General features: G+C 35.6%; 1 protein-coding gene across 2 annotated transcripts in view; it reads right to left on the bottom strand.

Moving 5' to 3' along the window:
• The window catches only part of LOC100372171 (28S rRNA (uridine-N(3))-methyltransferase-like), a 25145-nt gene extending 3276 nt beyond the window's left edge, over positions 1 to 21869 (bottom strand). Inside the window, exons 1-10 of one of the 2 annotated variants that reach the window (XM_006818367.2) lie at positions 21778 to 21869; positions 18239 to 18269; positions 8976 to 9107; positions 8350 to 8438; positions 8100 to 8170; positions 7662 to 7751; positions 5273 to 5322; positions 2946 to 3076; positions 2293 to 2368; positions 1640 to 1841 (exon numbers count right to left, since the gene is read on the bottom strand). In XM_006818367.2, coding sequence (XP_006818430.1) covers positions 1640 to 1841; positions 2293 to 2368; positions 2946 to 3076; positions 5273 to 5322; positions 7662 to 7751; positions 8100 to 8170; positions 8350 to 8438; positions 8976 to 9107; positions 18239 to 18269; positions 21778 to 21831 — 926 coding nt within the window. In that variant the 5' untranslated portion in view covers positions 21832 to 21869. The remainder of the gene's footprint in view (positions 1 to 1639; positions 1842 to 2292; positions 2369 to 2945; positions 3077 to 5272; positions 5323 to 7661; positions 7752 to 8099; positions 8171 to 8349; positions 8439 to 8975; positions 9108 to 18238; positions 18270 to 21777) is intronic. The other variant, XM_078010557.1, reaches the window with a different exon arrangement.
• Positions 21870 to 21928: the final 59 nt, after the last annotated feature.

Below are 21928 nucleotides of genomic sequence, written 5' to 3'. Positions count from 1 at the left end.
CGAATTACGTTGAAAGAGTCGTCAATTGAAACAAATATTACAGTCTGTTGACAGTGATTGATCACTGTTATCATCATGAGAAAAAAAAAATTATCCGCAATGTACTTGCTGTTGGGGAGCCACACTACGGTAGCTTCCTTTGCCGAGATCGCCAGAATCTTCACGATAAAGTGGCAAGTTTAAAACTTGATGCAGCACAATTATTTGCGAACATAATGGACTTGAATTTAGCTGATGGTGGTTGTTACTATTTTAAACCAAAATCAAACCAAAGTCCGACGTACCTGCAAAAAGAGTGCATGTAAATGTGCTGTAAGATGAACACTTTGGTGAGGAGGGGCAGCGTTTCCTTCGAATTTGTCTGAAAATCGCTTTAGGCTTATTCAGGTAAAATGAAAACTAAACTTGCACGAACACTACAAAAGGTCCCTCCCGAAAATAACAAGTCCAACAAAAACGGTCTCGTCGGATGATGATTTACAATATTTTCGTGTTGAAAATTTACTCTGCATTTCTTCCAATTCCACACATAAAAAAACTTACCCCGCAGCCGTCATTCCATTTTCTTATTCTACCGTATTCTGCGCAAGTTTGCTCGCGGGAATCTGATAATTATTGTCGGAAAGTGTTCTTGTGTCTCTAAAAGACTTTGAAACTTGTGGAATACTCAAGAAAATAAGTTTGCAAATAAAACGGCCCAAACATAAATACGCTATGTTGACAAACACTTAAACTGCCCAGTGTAGTATTTGTGTTGTTTGCTACCTGCAAACAGAACCGCCCACTTTGCATAATCCCAGCTGTAATGAATGACGTCACCGTTCGTTATCAGCACAGACCGTGTCAAAACTCCATAGCATGAAAGAAAACGGTAAAAATACAGTTTTTTCACAGACATAAATGTCGAATCACGATTTTTTCTGAAAACAACCTTTAAGGTAATTTATTTACTACCAACCTATATAATTGTTGCTGCTAAAACGGGAGTTAACCTTGATTGAAGTTTAAAATCATAAAAGTGCCGATTTCTCGGTGTTCGATTTCTGGCAATTGCCGTTGACCTAATTTTAAATGGCGTTTCAGTGAGTAGCGCTACGATGTCGCCGTTTGGCTTTTCGTACTCTCGAATATGTTGGCTTCGTATCCGTATTTACATTTTTGCGAAATTCTATCATGTATTTTCACAAACCTCGCGCAAACCACCGGTATACACTAACTTCAACACCAAAAAACGTGCTTGAAATTTTCCATTTTCGGAGAGGAAAAAAAAACTTAATTTAAAAAATAGAAATACGGATTTAAACTTCATGACCCTTGCTTCAAAACAGTGTAAAGTTTTTGGCCGCATGCATGACCGTAGAGCTGACATTTAAAAATGTATTCACGTTAGTTAATTATCAGCCGCGCCGATTTTCAGAATCACGTGACGCTAAAACAAACACAATGTTCACAAAATATTAATAATAGAAAAGTACAAGTCAAGGGCTTTCCAAACATATATAGATTGTATAGGTTCTTGTAAAATTTACTCCAATTATAGATGTTTACATTTTTCATGCCAAAAAACTATCTCGCTACCTTAAAACAATGCTGTCCACATCAATATTACCTTCAAAACAAGTGAATGTATCTGACTTACTTAAATTTGGAAAATGTTGCATGATCAATGTCATCCCCACTATCAGATGTCCCTATTGTCAAATCATAACCATTTTTGTACGAAGACTCTGTAAAGACTTTTGATAAACTAGACGCCAGTCTTACTGTGTATCCCCAGTATAGCCCTCTATCAGTACATGGACATCTTGGAGAAACAACTTTACCAGTATAATATCTTCTATCTGTTGTCAGAAAATTTGAAGCATGAAGTAAATGACATTGATATTGTGATGCTGTTTATTGGTATCCTAGCAACCAATCTACAATATAGTAGTAACGAGCATGGAGCCATAACAAATAACATCACACAAATGTACATTTTAAAATGTGCATAATATTCAGATTTACAAACACAGGCGTATGGCCATGCAGCGGCCATAATTGGGGTTGCAACAAATCTTCATAAACTCAACTACAAGCCCCAGACTTTTGTCAAACATCAAACTTTTGTAAAATCTCCAATATGTATTAACCAGCTAGGTCAGTTAATATACATCTAACTATATTAACCAGCTAGGTACTAATTACCTGTTAATATATGACTATCTGTGTTAACCAGATAGACACTAACTATCAGTAAATATACGACTTACTGTGTTAACCAGCAAGACCTAGAAATGTCACCTGACTCACCTTCATCTGTCTGTTTGTTATCCAACCTGACAGTTACTCTTAATCCATCTCTCAACTGTCTATCAATCCTTATTTCCTGCAAGTAATAAACACGATCGATGTCGAGATTATTGTAACAATCATTACCCCTGAATTTGCATGTGACTAATGTAAGCAACATTGGTGCCTACTTTTGTGTTTATGCAAGACCATTTTGTATTTCAATAGTAAATTGATTGTGCTGGTGATTCTTATATTGTGCACTTTGCTTCGCCTTTAGATTTTTCGCTGAGCTAACACTGTTCGATTATTCAACTTGAGGCTGATATGGTGGTACTTCAAAAACAGACCACAAATTTATAGTGTTGTTTGTAATATGTGCGTTCACTGGAGAATTTTGATTGGCTAACCTGTACAGTTCGAAGGTCTTGCAAATGCTATTTGTAGCAAAAGGGAAATGGAATCTTATTCACGCTAACGGCGGTAACATTTAGTGAAAGTTCTGGGTATATGCACTTGATTGGTTTATCATCTTGGATGTCACTACCGATTATTGAAACAGTGCATTCTCATTGGTCATAAAGACCATGTGCAAGAAGGTTATTATCAGTGCTGGAATTCAACACAACCTGGTCAAACCAGAAGAGACTAACTTACAAAACAGGCAGACTTACTTTTCTTAATCCTGCATTCACAAATGATCCTTTTCCTCCTTTGACCGGTCTATCCAATACCACACCTTCTCTGAATTCACACTCGTCATCTATCCTCATATGATGCGGGGTGTCTAATGGATTCAACACACCTACAAACACCAATCAACAATCAAAGAAAGCTTAGAAAGAACTCCCATGTGCTGAGAGTATTGGAGACACATTAAATATAATTCGAAATTACTTAGCTGAAAACTAATTATGCAAATCAGAAAATTAATATGACCAGATTTGAGTGTAAAACTAATGAGGTCTGCGCAATGTAACAGAAAATCTATGTCTCCAAGTTTAATTGAAATGTGATTAGAACCAAAAAATTATGAATTTTTATGCTTATTAGGGAATTAATATGAACAGATTTTTACCCCAAACTAATTAGGTTTGTACATTGTCCTAGAGCATCTTTGTACTAAGTTTCATTGAAATGGAATAATTAGTACTTTAGATATCAGTGTGAAAGCTTAAAATTGGTTAATTATGCAAATTAGGTAATTAATATGTACAGATTTTAACCCACAATTATTCAGGTCTGTCTATTGTCCTACAGCATCCATGTACATTCATTGATATGTGATGTATAGTACCTGAGATATCAGTGTGAAAGTTGGTTAATTATGCAAATTAGGTGATTAATATGCACAAATATTTACCGGAAACTAATTGGGTCTGCATAATTCTAGATTCATTGAAATGTGATGATTAGTACTTTAGATATCAGTAGAAAAGCTGAAAATTAATTATGCAAATTAGGTAATTAATATGTACAATTATTTACCCTAAAACTAATCAGGTCTCTGCATAGTCCTAAAGGATCTATGTACCAAGTTTCATTGAAATGCGATGATTAGTACTTGAGATACCCGTGGAAAAGCTGAAAATTAACTAATTATGCAAATTAGGTGATTAATATGCACAAATATTTATGGAAAACAATCAATCTCTGCATAGTCCTTGAGTATGTAAGTACCAAGTTTCATTGAAATGTGACGATTAGTACTTATATCAAATGCTGAAAATTAATTAATTATGCAAATTAGGTAATTAATATGAACTGATATTACCATAAAAACTATCAGGTCTGTGCAGTGTCATATGACATCTATGTACCAAGTTTCATTGAAATGTGATAATTAGTACTTGAGATATCAGTGGAAAAAACGAAAATTGACTAATCATTATGCAAATTAGGTAATTAGTATCCACGGATTATTACCAAAAACTAATCAAAACCTAGCATTAGTTCAGAGCATGTATGTACAAAGTTTCATCAAAATCCAATGAGTGGTTGTTTAGATATCAGTGGAACAATCATGGAACAGCTAAAAATCAGCTAATTATCATGCAAATTAGGTAATTAATATGCACGGATTTTTACCAAAAACTAATCAAATCTGCGCATTTGTTCAGAGCATCTATGTACCAAGTTTCATCAAAATCCAATGAGTGGTTCTTTAGATATCAGTGGAACAGTCATAGAACAGCTAAAAATTAGCTAATTATCATGCAAATTAGGTAATTAACGAGCATGGATTTTTACCAAAACCTAATCAAATCTGCGCATTGGCCCAGAGCATCTATGCACCAAGTTTCATCAAAAACCGATGTATGGTTCTTGAGATAGCAGTAGAACAGTCGGACACACATACACACATACATACACACACACAGACAGACACACTAACTGCAAAGACTCCCATTATGTGCTTCGCACATGGGAGTCAAAAATGAGCTATGCACATGGTATGAAGACAATGTCCAATTCAACAGTATCAGTTCTGGCAACAATCTTGAAAAATCTCATTCTTAATTTTTTTTTAACAAGGGCAAGGGCCATTAGAAACCTGGGAGAATAAGGGAATATGGAAGAAATTCTGTGCATACATATAGTATTTTGAGCTAGATATTTTTGACGATGATGGAGGTGAAATTTTTTTTGTGCTCTGGCATTCATATTTTTAACAATATATCAGCTTAGTCTACCCTAACCTTCAATTTTAAACGACTTCAAACATCGCCACATCACAGAAATAAATATGTTGAGAATATTTAGTTTTCCACCTCTTTTCCGCCTACATTGTAGCTCGATTCATTTGTGCTGACAATGATGTGAAAAACCTTTTGGAATTGTTGAACACTGATGGCGCTATTCATTTCGTGTTTCACAGTGTGAAATTTTTTCAGATATTATTAGGCCAATGAAAAAAAATGCGAGTTAGGGTTTCGGATTCGTTTCGTTTCGTTTCGTTTCGTGGAAAAGACCAAGCCCAATATATCACTAACCTACCTACCTGCATACTGTAAGTCAGAATGTTTTGGGAAGAAATGCTTTCGTAGATATCTGTAAAATAAATATAAAAGTTACTTAACTTCTGATTGAATGTAAAAACTGATGCAGGTGTAACCACGACTTCTGTCGAGTTGCGCCAATGGGTATTAGACCCATGGGGTTAATTTGTTGTCCTCAAAGGAGGATATTAGTGTAGGTAGGCCACACATGATTGGGTTAAAATCACCTAGAGTAGTTCATTTTGTATTGTGAACGAGACCCTCATTTTTATTATTTAGGCAGCATTGAGTTGTATTAACCAGCGCGTTTTGTTTTGAAGATCTTTCTGGTGTCAAGGATAATTTGCATAAATTATGTCGGTGACCTAGTTTTTGAGTTATATTTATATTTTGAGTTATTTATATATTTGTCTTGTATATTCCTAGGAGTAAGCAGTATTTCTTTTGTTCATTATCATGCTATTTTGATAGGGAATTTTCTTGTGTTATAAAATTTATGAGTGTGTTCTAATTTGACGCAGTATGGGCTAAACGGCGTGACTTTTGTTGACAAGTTGGTCTTGGAAAGTTGCTATGTGAGTGACGTCATGATTTCAACACGCGTAGGGCATGACCAGTTGTTTTTTTTTAGAGGGTTTTGCTGCGCACCGCTAATGACTTTGTATTGTGTCAGCGCGTTGTTTTTTTTTTGCTCCATAGGTTGTATTATTTTATAGTACTATTATAATTTTAGATGATATAAATTTCGTAGTTAGGGTTTAAATATTTAGAGTTGCAGGGATTTTAGATTGGTCCCCCGGCCTTCTTGCAATTGGTACGAGCCTACCTAAGAGCGAGACGGAGGCAGGCGGTTGTTATGGCGGATGTTGTGAGCTGACGTGCGACAAGAAGTCTCCGGAACATTTTGAATATTTCTACATTTTTGACGGACTATGTGCTCGGAAACTCAATAATCAAGCTGCAGAGAAACTCAGCGTGGATGTGACAGAAATTCCAGATCTTTTGAAGTTTTTTTAAGCATCGTTTATTGTGCACGAAGAAATCAAGTTTGTGGACCGACAGAACCGCCGTAGAAGATACGTGAGTCCCGTATACTGTGTCCATAAAAACTTCAGTTGGACCCATTTCGATAGTGCATGCCATATGTTTTATAATCTAAGGTTCCTTAGTAATTTCCCCGTATGAGTTGTTTTTATTGTAGCGTATAATTTTAATTTTTGTTACGACATAGTGTATTTTATCGTCCTTTGAATTTACCGCCCTATAGAGTACACTATCAGTGAAGAGTTTCGGGAGTACCGGATTCAATGAATGACTAGTTGCATTTATAGTAATTTTCTCTTGATTGTTCAATGAATCGGGCTACTTAGCGTTTATCGTGTGTTTTGACGTTTTCATTGTCTGTGCGACTGACATATATTTGGCCTTTCCGTCACACTATTCAGCGTACCGCGCGCTCAGTTTTCTGTTTTACATTTTCGGCCATTCCGGCTAAAATTGTTGTTATACGGGTTTGTGCGTTTAAGCGTTAGGGAGCATAAACCGTATTTCTATTGCGTTTGTTACATATTCCTGTATTGAGAACTAAACATAGATTGTTCTGTGCTAAATCTTACGTAGACCCCTTTAACTATTCTTATGTTTGGCCTATTTTTTAAAGGGAGAGTACTAAATTTTTATACTTACTGACATTGTAGTAAGTTGTAAATTTTGAGTGGATTCTTGTTACTGATAGGAGAAATTGAATTGGGCATTTTGAATTTACTAAGTAGTCTGTTGTATACCTTTTGCTGCTTTAGGCTAACTTATATTGATGTTGTGTATAGTTAGCCAGTGTGCAATTTTTTGTTGTTATTTATTAAATCATTTTTTGTGAGAAACTATTTCATGTGTGTTTGGTCATACACCTCCCTTGCACTGGTAAATATCGGTGAAGCTGTCCATGCCATAACCCGAACCTGTGTTATAAATTTGTCTGCTTCGAGTGCCTCTACTGTGACGTTAGGGAGACCCGTTGTCACTGGTTACAAAGGTAACTGAGAGAGGGCTTACACACATTTTTTTGAAAGTCTTACAAAACTTCAAATACCGCTGGTGTACTATACTACTGTAAAATGACTAATTTTCACTACCGGTAGGTTACATTTCGCTGATTTACCATTTCAAGAATATTCAGTGGGTTTTAAATTCACGATTTTATTATTTAGATAATGTGTTCTATGCTAAATTTGACATATTGACTGGGTTTTAATTTAACGCATTTTCCAGTCAGCGAAATAAGCAAAATTAAAACCCAGTGAATAATTAATCCTTTCACAGTATACTGAAAGTGACTCCAATGCTGTGACCTTGTAATATTTATGAGTTGGATAATGAAATAAATCAACTTACTGTGGACATTCTAAATACTGTAATATTCTAGCCATCTGTACATTGGCATTTCCTCTTTTACCAACGCCATCGTATACACCAGTGATACTCCTATCAACGAACAGGATTGCCATTAAGCCATGGTTTGTGAGACTACATGTATTTTCACTGATATCAGTCAAATATTATTACAAACTAAATTTTTCTGGCACTGCTGTCAGTGACAGAAAATTGGTTAATGTCATTGGTTAATGTCCGTGCTTAAGGTACCAGTACTTGTGTTCAACCGAACCTGGTTGACGCCAGGATAACACCGTAAAATGCCATTTGATTTGAGAGATGGCTGCACAGCCCTGTCATGTAGTCCCAAACAAGATGGCTTTTATGGCAAAAATGTACTTTTTTTGTCTTTAGTGAAATATAAACGCTCAATTTGCGGTTTCAATAAAGCATACTTACTCAGAAGAGAAACCAGCTTCATCAAAGATAATAATTTCATCAACCTTGAAAATGACACAAGCTCGGGCAATCTAGAAAAGAATGTCACAGATTACCCAAAATTTATTGCACATATCCCCAAATAAAGTTGAATTTGTAGATTGTAAGTAGGCTTGCAGTTTGTGTACATCCATCATATTTGAATTTCTGATGCACTTTATGTTGAACTTTAAGATGTTAGATAGCAAAGTTAGATAGCCATTTTGTTTACCTGACCAGCCAAGTATGTCCTTAGTTCTGGTGACTGTGCATTGTCCAGTATAGAACCAGGTAATGCTATGCTGATAGTGTGGTTATAGCCTACAATCAATATTATACAGGATAACTGTTAATATTACATATGGACTCAAACTTGTTCCTCCACTCAAAGTAACAGAATTCTCTCATACAATATATAGCCTAGAATTGTTTCACTCACTATACACTATGCCTAGCTACAATGCTGCAAATATCTTGTTTAAACTGGCCAATGAACATGGAGTATTACATTTTTCGATATGCTTTTGACATAGGGCATGCGACATTTGCATAAATCTGAATGTATAAAGACAGTGTAAACCATCTAATTTTTGCTCCTAGATTATTGGCAATTTGATGAAAAGCTTCTATAAAAACAACATTTTGTGAAAATTGATGGAACTTCAGAACCCCAATGAAATATTCTGCTTTTGAATGATTTATAAATCACAGTATGACTACTGTTGTGCCTAGGCATTAGTTAAATGGTGTACAGCATTCTAGGCATTAGTGAAGTGACATACTGAAAGTGGAATACGACAGATTATAAGCAATTGTGATAAGTATGGGACCTAAGAATCGAACATCACATGCACTTACCTATTTTTTTCTTCAGTTCTTCCTCTTCTTTCTGCCTTTGCTTTTCTTCCTCAATGGCTATCCTCTGTGCTGCTTCTTTTCTGTGCTGTTTTTCTAGATCCACATCTACTTGTCTTGTCCTGTTTTTCCTGACTAGGTCAAACAAAATGACACTTTTAGATTATTTTGCATATTTTAAGGAGGTTTGAGTTGAATTAAAGATTATCTGTCATGTTCATATTTTCATTATTATAGATTCATGCTATATCAATACAGAAAATGAAAAAAAAATTCCAGGCACCAAAGTTGCTTTCTGAGATACAAAGCATATGAAATGTTATGGAAAAAACAGTCAAAATTGGCATTTACATTGGTTCTATGGTGCGATTATTTCTTTATATCTCCATATTTTCTCACCGACATTGATACTATTATTGAAACAAATCCTAATATTGTAAAAACATTTACATAATTTACTTCCAGTGGGATGCAGTGCAATGGGAAGTTCTCTCCCATAATGCACTGCATTTATGTGCAGTAATATGCGCAGTTGTGCAAAGATTTGAATTGAGCTCAAACTGCCTTAATGTATTTTTCTATAATGTCCAGTTACTAACAGTTCTTAATCAACATTTTGAAAAATACAGAACAAATTTTATGCATGTCATTACATTATATAGCTTTCAACTAAAATATTTAGTTCTAATTCAGTGATACAATTCACAAAAAATGGTACCGTAATGGCGAACCTGAGCATTCCGTCATTATACATCTAGCACTGAAAATAATATAATTTACAGTTTCAGGAAAAAGCCATCTCTGCATTGGTGTGAAAGTTCTGATTTTTATTTTATATTGATAAACTATATCGCTAACATTGAAAGCAATCCAGGTTATAGACATTACATTTCAAACACAATGCAAGCAGAAGTGCTATAGCATGCATGATCGTCACTGAACTTAAACATTTGCAAAATATGCACTTCAGCAATACGGAGTTGCATCGACAATACGATCCATGTGCATACTATTCGCATAATAACCTCATATTGTCAATACATGTGTTGTACAAAGCATGCTCACCAACCATAACATTCTCATGATATATCAGCGATAAAAATAGTTCCATTGCACAATTTTTTTTTTTTTCGTTGTACTTTTTAAGACAGACAGACTGATGATATTTGCCATGCATAACGCATTTAGAGTGAAATATCAGTGAGTAATATTTCCAGGGTTCTGCCCAGCCTGACTTGAGTGCCGGTCGTTATTTAATATTCATGAGCTAATTAATATTCATTTTTTCCATTCTACTAGCTAGAATTTAACTACTTTAACCTTTTTCCGGTCAAGTCGGTGAAAAACCGCCGTCAATATGGGTATGATAGAATTTACCACTCCAACTAGCTAACTGGTTAAGTCGTTGAAAAACGGCCTGCTATTTAGATTGCTCAGACGGTCAAGTGTTTATAATACGTTGTACGGAACCTGATATTTTACACTTGCAAAATTATGGAGGGAGAGAATTTGTTTTCGATTCCGTCAAGTCAAATAAATTAACCAAGTAATAAAGAATGTAATTCTATACACTTGCCTGCTTATTTCACTATTTTACCGTCACGCGACGTTTGCGGAGACGTAAAAATAACGCCTTGACCACATTGCAAACTGCAGCATTACAACCATATTTGAACGACACGATTCACGATTGTAACGGTAGTAACGTATTTTGACCAGCTTGGCAAATAGTCCAGGCACTTAGAATGAATAGCATGACGGATTCCAATGGCTGAGCTTGGAATGTTGGCAATCACCAACGTAAAATGACTGGGACAGCTGGTGGGAAATATTCAAGTCCACGTGATTTCACCGTCTGAGCTAGCATATGCAATTTTATGTGTATGCAAATTGTAACCAATCTGTGTTCCAAAAAATAACATATTTATTTACATAACAATAAATATTCAAATTGTGGGGAGATGCAGTCTTGTGGACATCTGGTCGTTTAGTATAAATATGGCCGAAGAAAGTGAGATAAAGCCCAGACTCGCTGTGTGCCTCCTTTCCGACACATACGTTAATATGCCGTCCTATACAGATAGAAAGTGTTTTATGAAGGCAAGAAGGAAACTGAAGAAAACGCATCAATCGTGCAGTGGCACGGGAAGTGATAAGTTTGACATTGACGCGACAGATTTTTCACCAGCAAAGCGTGGGAAAAGAAAGAAATCCAAAGCAAAGGAAACATTTGACGTCGGTGAGTTACCAGCCGAACGTACCATGGACACCAGTGATAATAGTCCACTCAAGAAAAGGCGTAAAAAGAATAAGAACAAACGAAAGTCGGAGACTGTCTCCTCTGTCAATGAACATGCGATTACAGAAGAAAACCTTTTGAAGGACTGCAGGGGCAAACTTGGGGGCAAACCAGGAGGCAAACGTAAATCGAAGACGAACCGTAAAGTGGTTGAATCGCCAGCTGCCGACAAAGCAGATGCCGAAGAAACGGGAGTTGATCACGCTGAAATACAACGTGCCGTCGAAGATGTGATACAATTTTTGCAAGACAATGTTTGCGATTCGGAACAGTCGACATCCGCCACAACTGCCAATGCAGAAAAGCAGGGGCCTGAACATATCAACCCAGCGAGTACGCAACAAAGCGTCGATGTCACCAAAGAAATGGTACAAGAAAATGTATGCGATACAGAACAATCAACACTTGCGAGTTTCCTCGAAAAACAAACTATTAAACATAAATCAAAGAAAGCTTAGAAAGAACTCCCGTGTGCTGAGAGTATTGGAGACACATTAAAAATTAAAATTACTTGAACTTGAGATATTGATGGAAACACAGAAAACTAATTATGCAAATAAGGTAACTAATATGAACAGATTTAAGTGTAAAACTAATAAGGTCTGCACAATGTACCAATTTCATTGAAATGTGATTAGAAACAAAAAATATTAATTATTATGGTAATTAGAGAATTAATATAAACAGATTTTAACCCAAAATTAGTCAGGCTGTCTATTGTCTTTGAGCATTTTATTTCCTGGATGCAAAATATTATCTGTCAATTGGTCTTCTAGCGGCATTATTTATTCAAGTGTGATGATGAATACTCGAGATATCAGTATTAATTAATTATGTTAATTAGGTGATTAATAAGCATAAATATTTAACAAAAACAAATATGGTGTATAGTCCTAGGTTCATTGAAATGTGATGGGTACTCTTTAAAAATTTTCATTAAAATCCAATGAGTGGTTTTTTTAGACAGTGCAACAGTCATAAATTTTGGATTGCGTTAAAAAAAAAAACGACCCTGGTACGTCAAATACACTTTTTTTTCCTAATTTTATTGGTAACGAAATTATATTCTAAACGAAGTAAAAACTAACACAACTGCCGAGCAACAAATGATCACGGTTGCGCAATCCAGTCATGCTAAGTTTCAAGATTGTCGATTACCGGTATTATTCAGTAGTGATTATAATAACGTAACAAAATTTGTTGAATTGTTATGAAATGCAAATAAAATTCAACTTCGTTTCGTCGTAAGCAAATAATTCCGGTCGCAAATTAACGCTCGATGCTTTCGAGTATCCGCCATGTTCCTTGTCTTGCATGGTTAACCTAATAGGTCAAATCGCTAATTAACCAATAAAAATGCTGGATGACGCCAACGTGTTCAAATTACCATAGCTCATTTAAATATGTTAATGTTATTGAACGCAACGCGGAAGAGATTTGCCGATGTTGTAGTACGATCTTTTGGCTTGGCTTTTGATGGGAAAACGGCATGATTTTTTTTAAATCAAAAAATTAGTTCTTTTTAAAAAATAAACTGAGCATTTGAAGAATAATTTAACATCGTTTACAGTGACAACAACTCGAACCAAAACGAAGATTACGCACTTTCGCTAGTCACAAAAAACATACTCTTGAATAAAAACTCTATTTAGGCGTCAGGAGATTGTAATGTCCGAAAAATTACGCCTAAATATTTAAATAACAAATATTAAATAAAATCTGCCGAAAAATCGCCGATTTCTTGGTCCCATTTTATTTTTTTAAAAACCCAAACTGCCCAGAGGCGAATTTACTGCAGAATCTGGTCCAAGTACTAGTATGTACAAATTTTGGGTGTATTGTTTTCTTGGGACAATATTAATCGAAACAATGAACTATTTAATTATATAACACAAGTGACTATGGGAGAAAAAAAATCACTTTTCTAGAAGCCATGGATCGATTAGTTATTTGCAAGATCTCCTCCCCGGCAGGTTCTATGAGGCCATGCATTTTCTTGCCAGAACCGTATTAAGTCTAAGTTAAGTCTGACACCAGTTCATTTATCTTGGCTTATGAAGAACTTGAGGGTAAACCCAGTAATGATTTAAAATTTGTAAAAACAGCATTATATTTTAATAACTGTAAAAATAGAAGAAAACCATGTAAATAATGCTGATTGCTGACATGTATAGGGTGGAATGAACATGTAAATAAAGTACAATATAAATGTGATTAATGCCTGTTTATGTTTATTGTGTAATAGTTCGTGCAAAAAAATATTTAAAAAAAATAAAGTGCGATAGCGACAGGGACCCCACATATTTTTAAGGGACCCACACATTTTATAAGGGGTGGGTCCCAGGGACTCCACATTATCAAACACTAATGCAACCCCTGATTAAAATTCATAAAACATCAAAAAATTAACTAATTATACAAATTAGGTAATTAATATGAACAATTATTTATCCCAAAATTAATCAAGTCTCTGCATAGTCCTAGAAGATCTATGTCGCAAGTCTCATTGAAATGTGATGATTAGTACTTGAGATATCAGGTGAAAAGCTAAAAATTAACTAATTATGCTAATAATGTGATTAATATGCACAAATATTTACCCAAAAACTGATTAGGTCTCTGCACAGTCCTCAAGTAACTATGTACCAAGTTTCATTGAAACATGATCATTACTAGTCGAAATATCAAAAGCTGAAAATTAATTAATTATGCAAATTAGGTAATTAATATGTACTGATATTACCCTAAAAACTATCAGGTCTGTGCAGTGTCATATGACATCTATGTACCAAGTTTTATTGAAATGTTATGATTAGTACTTGAGATATCAGTGGAAAAGCCGAAAATTTATTAATCATTATGCAAATTAGGTAATTAATATAAACAGATTTTTACCCAAAACTAATCAAATCTGCGCATTAGTTCAGAGCATCCATGTGCCAAGTTTCATCAAAATCCAATGAGTGGTTCTTCAAATATCAGTGGAACGGTCATAGAACAGCTTAAAATATTGATATTACCCTAAAAACTATCAGGTCTGTGCAATGTCATATGACATCTATGTACCAAGTTTTATTGAAATGTTATGATTAGTACTTGAGATATCAGTGGAAAAGCCGAAAATTTATTAATCATTATGCAAATTAGGTAATTAATATAAACAGATTTTTACCAAAAACTAATCAAATCTGCGCATTAGTTCAGAGCATCCATGTGCCAAGTTTCATCAAAATCCAATGAGTGGTTCTTCAAATATCAGTGGAACGGTCATAGAACAGCTTAAAATCAGTTAATTATCATGCAAATTAGGTAATTAATATTCATAGATTTTTACCCAAATCTAATAAAATCTGCGCACTAGTTCAGAGCATCCATGTGCCAAGTTTCATCAAAATCCAATGAGTGGTTCTTCAGATATTAGTGGAACAGTCATGGAACAGGTAAAAATCAGCTAATTATCATGCAAATTAGGTAATTAATATTCATGGCTTTTTACCTAAACCTAATCAACTCTGCGCATTATCCCAGAGCATCTATGTACCAAGTTTCACCAAAATTTGATTAGTGATTCTTGATATAACGGTGGAACAAAAAAAAGTGACATACATACATACATACATACATACAGACATACAGACTGGGTAACTGCAAAGACTCCCTTTTGTGCTTCGCACACGGGAGTCAAAAAGCGTGTTGTGTATGCACACGCATCGCCAATGGACACGCGTGATGATGAACTTGTATTGGACGAAAAAACGGGTGAGCTACGACACAAAATACCAGATGACTTCATAGTTGCAACTGACGATGATACAGATTCAGAAATCGATGAAGATCGTGCTGAGAATGACGATTTTTTAGAGCAACGTTACCCACCTGTACTCGATAGCGACATTGAAAATGAATCCGACTCAGAAATTGGTGCTACATTTGATTATGTTGCCTCCGGCACTGGTGAATGGAGAATGGCCACGGAGGAAGACGGCGATATATTTACTATTCCAGTTTTTGAACACGAACCTGGACCAACTTTCGAACTGCCTTCATATGCTCGTGAGGTGAAATATTTCTACAAATTTATCCCACCAGAACTGATGGAACTGGCTTCCATTGAGACTAATAAATACGCCAAATATCATCAAAAATGCATTGCAAAAAAATTAAATGCCCGCTGGCGTAATACAAATTTCAGTGAAATGCAAGCATTCTTTGGTGTGATGATATGTATGGGTGTTGATCACAGATCAGCAATCAACGATTATTGGTCGAGTAACCCCTTTCTGCAGAATATGGGAATTGCGTCAGTAATGACTCTGGCCAGATTTCAAATGCTAATGCGTTATTTTCATTTAGCTGATCCGGTAAATGACCCACGGCGGAATCCTGACATTGAACATCGTCGTCAACAATCAGAGGCCGACCAGTTGTATAAAATCAACCCGTGGCTGAAACCCATACTCGAAAATTGTCGGCGATAATCATACTACCAGATGGGACAGGAAATTTCGATTGATGAGGGTATAATTAGATTCAAGGGACGGTCCAAGTTTAAGCAGAGATTGCCCCACAAACCCGACCGTGATGGCTTCAAAATATGGCAGGTGTGCGACTCGACAACATCTTACATTGCAAACTTTGAACCATATTTGGGGGTGAAATATACAACTACAATTGAGGGGAGAAAGAAAGAAACTGGGACAATCAAGAAGACAACACACCGGTTGCTACAGCCCTTCACAGAAAAAAAACATTCTTTTCTGTGATTCGCTTTTTATGTCAGTTAACACAACCCTTGAATTACAAGACAAGAAAGTGTACATGGTCGGTAGTTTTAGCAGACGAAATCGAAAAACCATGCTGCCGCAATTAATTCCTGAGGAGAAAAGCAAGAAGCCGAAATTGAAAATTGGTGAAATGAAAGCAGCAACTAGACCGGACGACACTATCAATATTACTGCATACCAGGATGACAGAGCGCAAATATTGATTTTAAATACAGTCTATCCCCCACTGGCTACGTCGGCAGAAGCAGTAGATGACGAGAGACATGTGCCTGTATCGTTACAATGTTACAGACATCACATGGGTGGCGTGGATCATTCTAACCAAAGGCGAAAATACTATCACACGGGCAGAAAAAACAATCGTTGGTGGATCTACATGGCCTGTTACCTCATAGATGTTGCATTGGTCAATGCTTATGAATGTTTCAAGGCATTGAATCGCACGACTAAAGTAACGCACAAATTCTTCAATATCCGCACAGGTAAACAACTGATTGGTGGACACTCAAGTAGAATTCAAAAATCCATAAGAGAAGTTGGCTCTCTTCCAAGTAACACGTCATTTATTTGTAGTGAAAACATGGATTCACGCGAAATATGCAGACTATCCGGGCGTCAAAAATCGTGTAAGCAGTGCAGCAAGGACTGGAGAAAAACAGCGAGTGGCCGATTATCAGAAACATCGAAAGGATGCCCAATTTGTAAAGTTCACCTTCACGCAGGCGAATGTTTCACTGCTTTTCATCACAACATGGCACTGAGGGGAAAATGCACCGTGGGAACACAAACACGAAGTACGGAAGAGCAGCCCTCGACATCAGGCAGACGCATGGGAGTAGCCCGCCGGGGTGGCCGACTAAGAAAGGCGTACAACAAATAAATTTGGGACGTCACGAACTGTACAATAGTTTGAGTTGGTGAAAATACGTTATCGTTAATTTAGTTTCATGCTCACTCGGTATTTATATGTTTTAATGTCAGGATAGTTCATCGGGTCTAGTCGGTGGAAATACGTTTCTGCGTGAGTATATATACACGCCAAGTCCCTGCAGTTACGTTCTCGCTAGTTCGTTTTATTTCAAGTCGTTAAATATACGTTGAAATATTTAGTTGGTTAATCGAGTCATGTCGGTGAATATACGTTGCTGTGTGAAGGTAACCCCGATCAAGTCGTTGCAGTTACGTTCTCGTTCGTTTTAGTCTCAGTTTGAGTCGTTAAATATACGTTGTAAGTGTGGACTTACTCGTACGGTCAAGTCGGTTAATATACGTTAGAGCTTGAATATAACATCAGTTAAGTCACGGAAAGTACGTTGTAATATGTTACACATGTAGTTCAAGTCGTTGAATATACGTTGCAATTTGAAATGTACGCTGACCGGTCGAGTACGTCAAACACGTTTTCCCCCGTACATGTCCCAAATATCCCCATACTCGCGTGTTTTTCTTCTTCTTACTTCGAACTTGCATTCATGTAGTGACCTTGTACTTGCTTGTAATGTGTTTTCAATTAAGCAATATTTATTTCAATGTTTAACACGTGTTTATTGAGACTGTACAAAGGACAAAACATCGTTACTTAACGACAGTAAAAAATGTGTTTTGAAATAAAACGGTGATTTTTTTTTATACGAGAAATTGTTGTCCATGGTGGTAATGAAGTGTGAATGCGAACAGATTGCAAAAAATGTGAAAACTGTGGTCGATACAGTCTGTTAACCTGATAGCGTGAAACTCCCCTGACCGGAAAAGGGTTAATTATTTTAACTTTTATTTTAAATATTTCAATGTAAAATTAATCTGCTTTGATAAAAGTGAAAAAAGATATATACTTTTCGTAATCACGTCTAAAATACGTATTTTGAGACATTGCCCTCTTACTTGGCAGCCATTTTACTTTGATTTTGAACAGCGGTGTCTTCTTGCATTAAAGTTTTGTTGTGTGTTAATTTTTTGCATTGTGTTGTGTGTTAAAATATTTATTTTATTTTCGATTTTTGATACGGAACAAAATTTGGAAATATGAAGAAATAATTTCACCACAAAAACCAATGCAAAGATGTGCACATTTTGTAATTTTCAACAACATTTCAGATGTGTTTCTCTTGAGTGACCCCATTAATAGCATAAGGGCGAAATAATGACAGGATCAATCTCCTTAAATTGAAGATTCAATCACTCACCTTCATGCTTCCATTTCTTCCATTCTGATGCCTGAAACATAAATAAAAGGAATTATTGTTAAATTTGAAATAATGATCTAACACCCTTTTACCATGATTGAGAAAGCAACAGAGACTCATGGGTAATAGGCATTCCAAGAGTGTCAGTTGACAAAAAGCCCATACATCCATAAAGCGTTTTTTGTTTGATGAATGTAGTACCCAGATATGACTGTTGAATTTGTACCTAGTTTACAATTGAAAATCAGGCCTTGTTTAAAAAAACGCTGCAAGGTTTTAATGACCCCCCCCCCCAGGATAAAATGAAAGCATCATGGCTAATTTGCATGCTAATTGGCACAACTTTTACATACTAATTAGCATAATAATACAACACAAATATCAACTTTGACATATGGAATAAAACAGACATGAAATTGTTAACGTAGGAAACAAAACCAGCAAAACAGGATGTAAAATGGAGCTTTATAAGCACCTCTCATTGATAAAGTCTATAGTCGGGCAATAATCTACTAATTTTTAGCTCTCAAAACGAATGGATACAGATTCTATTAGTGATTCAGCTTCTAATACGAGGGCTGTACTACTGCAATGGGAAACCTATTTTGAGTATGAATGATAGCTGGTTAATAATCTTTTTATATGTGGTACATGTATATCTGTCTTGTGTAAGGCATCATTAGGCATGTACATGTAATAGAAAACATCTTGGCTCAACTTACTACTATGTTATGGGTGGTAGTTTTATTGTTGCCTCCAATCACTGAGCAATGTAGCTGACTAAAGGGTGCACTTTGAGAAGTACAAGAGAGCATGTTCTTTATCTTAGTATCACAGCTTTTTCAATCGATATATCATGGCTATTAGCCTATTATACAAATATTCAGAAAACAAAACAAGCCTCTTGAAAACTTTCATAGTTAATTTTGTTTGGAGATTGAAACTAACTCAAAGTTGCAGCTACTACGGCATACTGCTCAAAATTACTAAGTGTTCAAAACTATATAAAAATGGCGCCGCTGACAGTGCGCGTCGCAATGTTTATGTCCAATTGCTTAATTTGCACGAGTAAGCAAGACCTTTGATAGGCAATATGCAAATCGAGATTGTATGGGTCATAATTCATACAATCACGCACATGTGCAATTATTCTCAAATCATTATATTTCCTCGTTTTTTTTTCCTAATTGTTATCATTACATTATGCGGGGTGTAAAAAGAAAGAGACGTAGAAAGAAGATTCAGAAGATTTCTATGTCGGAAGAGGCTAAAGCTACACTGAAGGCATCAAACCGCGTGAATCCGAGTTTCTGATTGACTGAGAGATTTTATTTTTAAATACAAATGTAATTGTTTTTAAAAAATAAACTGAGCATGTGAGAATAATTTAACATTGTTTACAGTGATAACAGCTCATTGTCGAAACGAAGCACACTGTCTAGAATCCCCATTTTTTCATTTGCTGATATCTATACTGAAAAATTTGACCGCTCGAAAATGCACCTTAATTTTGCACTCTAAAAACATGTCAGATTTCCAACACAAATTATTTAAAAACGGCCGAAATTTTAGAACTTTTACGGTAGGTGCTGGAGCTCTCTTCTTGCAGGTGACCGTCGCCGGTAGTACAACAGCATGTTTTGTACGTACATCTGTACGCTGATTGTCTGCGGCTGTTTTAGAAAATCCCTGAATGGGACGTACCAAAATCGGGGGAAACAAAAATAAAAAAAAATGCTTCCTTAAAAAACGAACATAATTCAAATATTTCTTTTAACAAATATGTTGCAGTGGGAAAAATGGGATTGGAAGCGCTGAACAAAACTTCTGTGCCTTGTGTTTCGATTCTAGGGTTACGCGATTATTCATTATTGTGCGTTCACTTTCTGGAGTTGGTTCTCAATACTACATAAAAATCATCGAGGATAAATAATCTAATAACCCAGTTTGTACTACATGGTTAACCATAGGCTCTGAAATACTCGTGGATTTTTTATTGAAAATACATGGAAAAGAAGCAATGTTTTGATCGTGATAAAAGGTCACCTTCTTAGAACCGCCCCCTGTTTAATAATTCATGAGATGACGTCACATTTACTGGGCATTGCCACGTGTTATTACCGACCCCATCAAAACATTGGTACGAATGATGTGTTTCTGATTTATATACTTACCGGTAAAAGCAGTTGTTCTTGTTCAACGATTTTACATCAAATGTCTATGTCTATAACGTTAATTTTCAATTTCATTAGTCTAGAAAGTCTGACGAAGTATGACAAAGCAGTAATTCTCGGTTTAACACGCAAATATGCAAATTAGCCTTTTTCTCGTCTTCTATTTTTGGTGAATTCTTGAGTTTTAAATTGAAATAGCTGATAGACGCTTTGGCCATTTGTCTTGAAATTTTCACACATTATTGACAAGGTACTCCCCTTCAAAATGCATCCAGGCAGTTTATTACGGCGAGTGGAACAAAAATAACAAGTCTACAATTAATTTAAATATATAAATTATGCAAAAACAGGAAAAGATTGAACTTTGAAGTCATGCTGTGTGACTTTGAAAGCCGTTAGAGAGATGAGTGGACGCATTTGAATTAGTAGTATACCAAGGTATCCAGTGATGTAATTTTACCCACAAACGAACTTGAAGTTTTTAAGCTAATTTTTTTTAAACCACTTTTGCCCAAAAAAGCATATTTTTGACCCAAAATCAAAAACGCATTCTGGATATTTAAAATAAAGACAAGTTTTGCAAAAAGTTTGTATAATAAGATTTCAGAAAATATATACTAGTAACATGTTGGATACATACTACCATCTTCATTGTCTAATTACTCAATTAAAAAGCAAGCAAAATAAACTGCATCTCTAGCTTAATCAAGTATTATTTGTAATAAAATAGTCATACCTTCTAATATAAATCTTTGTCAAAGTAAAGTAGTTAATAGCAAATAAAAAATAGTTCACCATCTTCATGCTTATTGGCAATTATTCAGTTTTCAAAAAAACTGCCGAAATATAATTACATGGTTTTAGATGTCAGCATCTGGTGATTTTTATTTATTATGATGGAAAAAATTCTTTTTTTACATCACCAGTAAAACTTAAAATTTTCAGCTTAGATTTTCTGTAAACGTCAAGTGTTGTTTCGCAACTTCATCTTTCTATTTACACCCCAGATAACACACGCCAGCTGACTGTGCCTACAATCTCCAATTTTAAAGTGAGTAGCCCCTCAAAAACCTCAGCGCCCCCCCCCCAACCATAAATTCTTCACATAATACATAATAATAAAAATATATATAGATTACACATTTGCACTATGAATTGGTTTATAATGTTTCAGATGCAAAATTCTACACGTGTTTCCGGTATGGGATTTTGTTTTGGCCCTTAGGATCTGTTCCAGTGACTTCGTACTTGTGTGGTCGAAATCTATTTCAGAGAAAACGAAGCTGTAGTTTGGCAAACGAGGGCCGCCTAAAAAACAATTTGTGAGCGAATGTACCCTCAAGCAGACAAAAAGTGAAAACTCACAGGACTATCAGGTGTTGGTCTTTTCATTGATTTGGAAACTGCGCTGTCTTCCATCTTGCTTTCATTTGCATGCTTGCATCAACTCCCTAACTTTCTCAAAATTTGTTCATTGACACGAATTTGCCTAATAGAAATTATAAGTAGTTCTATC

This window comes from Saccoglossus kowalevskii, chromosome 17, assembly GCF_978046115.1.
Source record: "Saccoglossus kowalevskii chromosome 17, keSacKowa6.1, whole genome shotgun sequence".
Taxonomy (NCBI): domain Eukaryota; kingdom Metazoa; phylum Hemichordata; class Enteropneusta; family Harrimaniidae; genus Saccoglossus; species Saccoglossus kowalevskii.
This window is presented reverse-complemented; position numbering and strand designations above follow the sequence as displayed.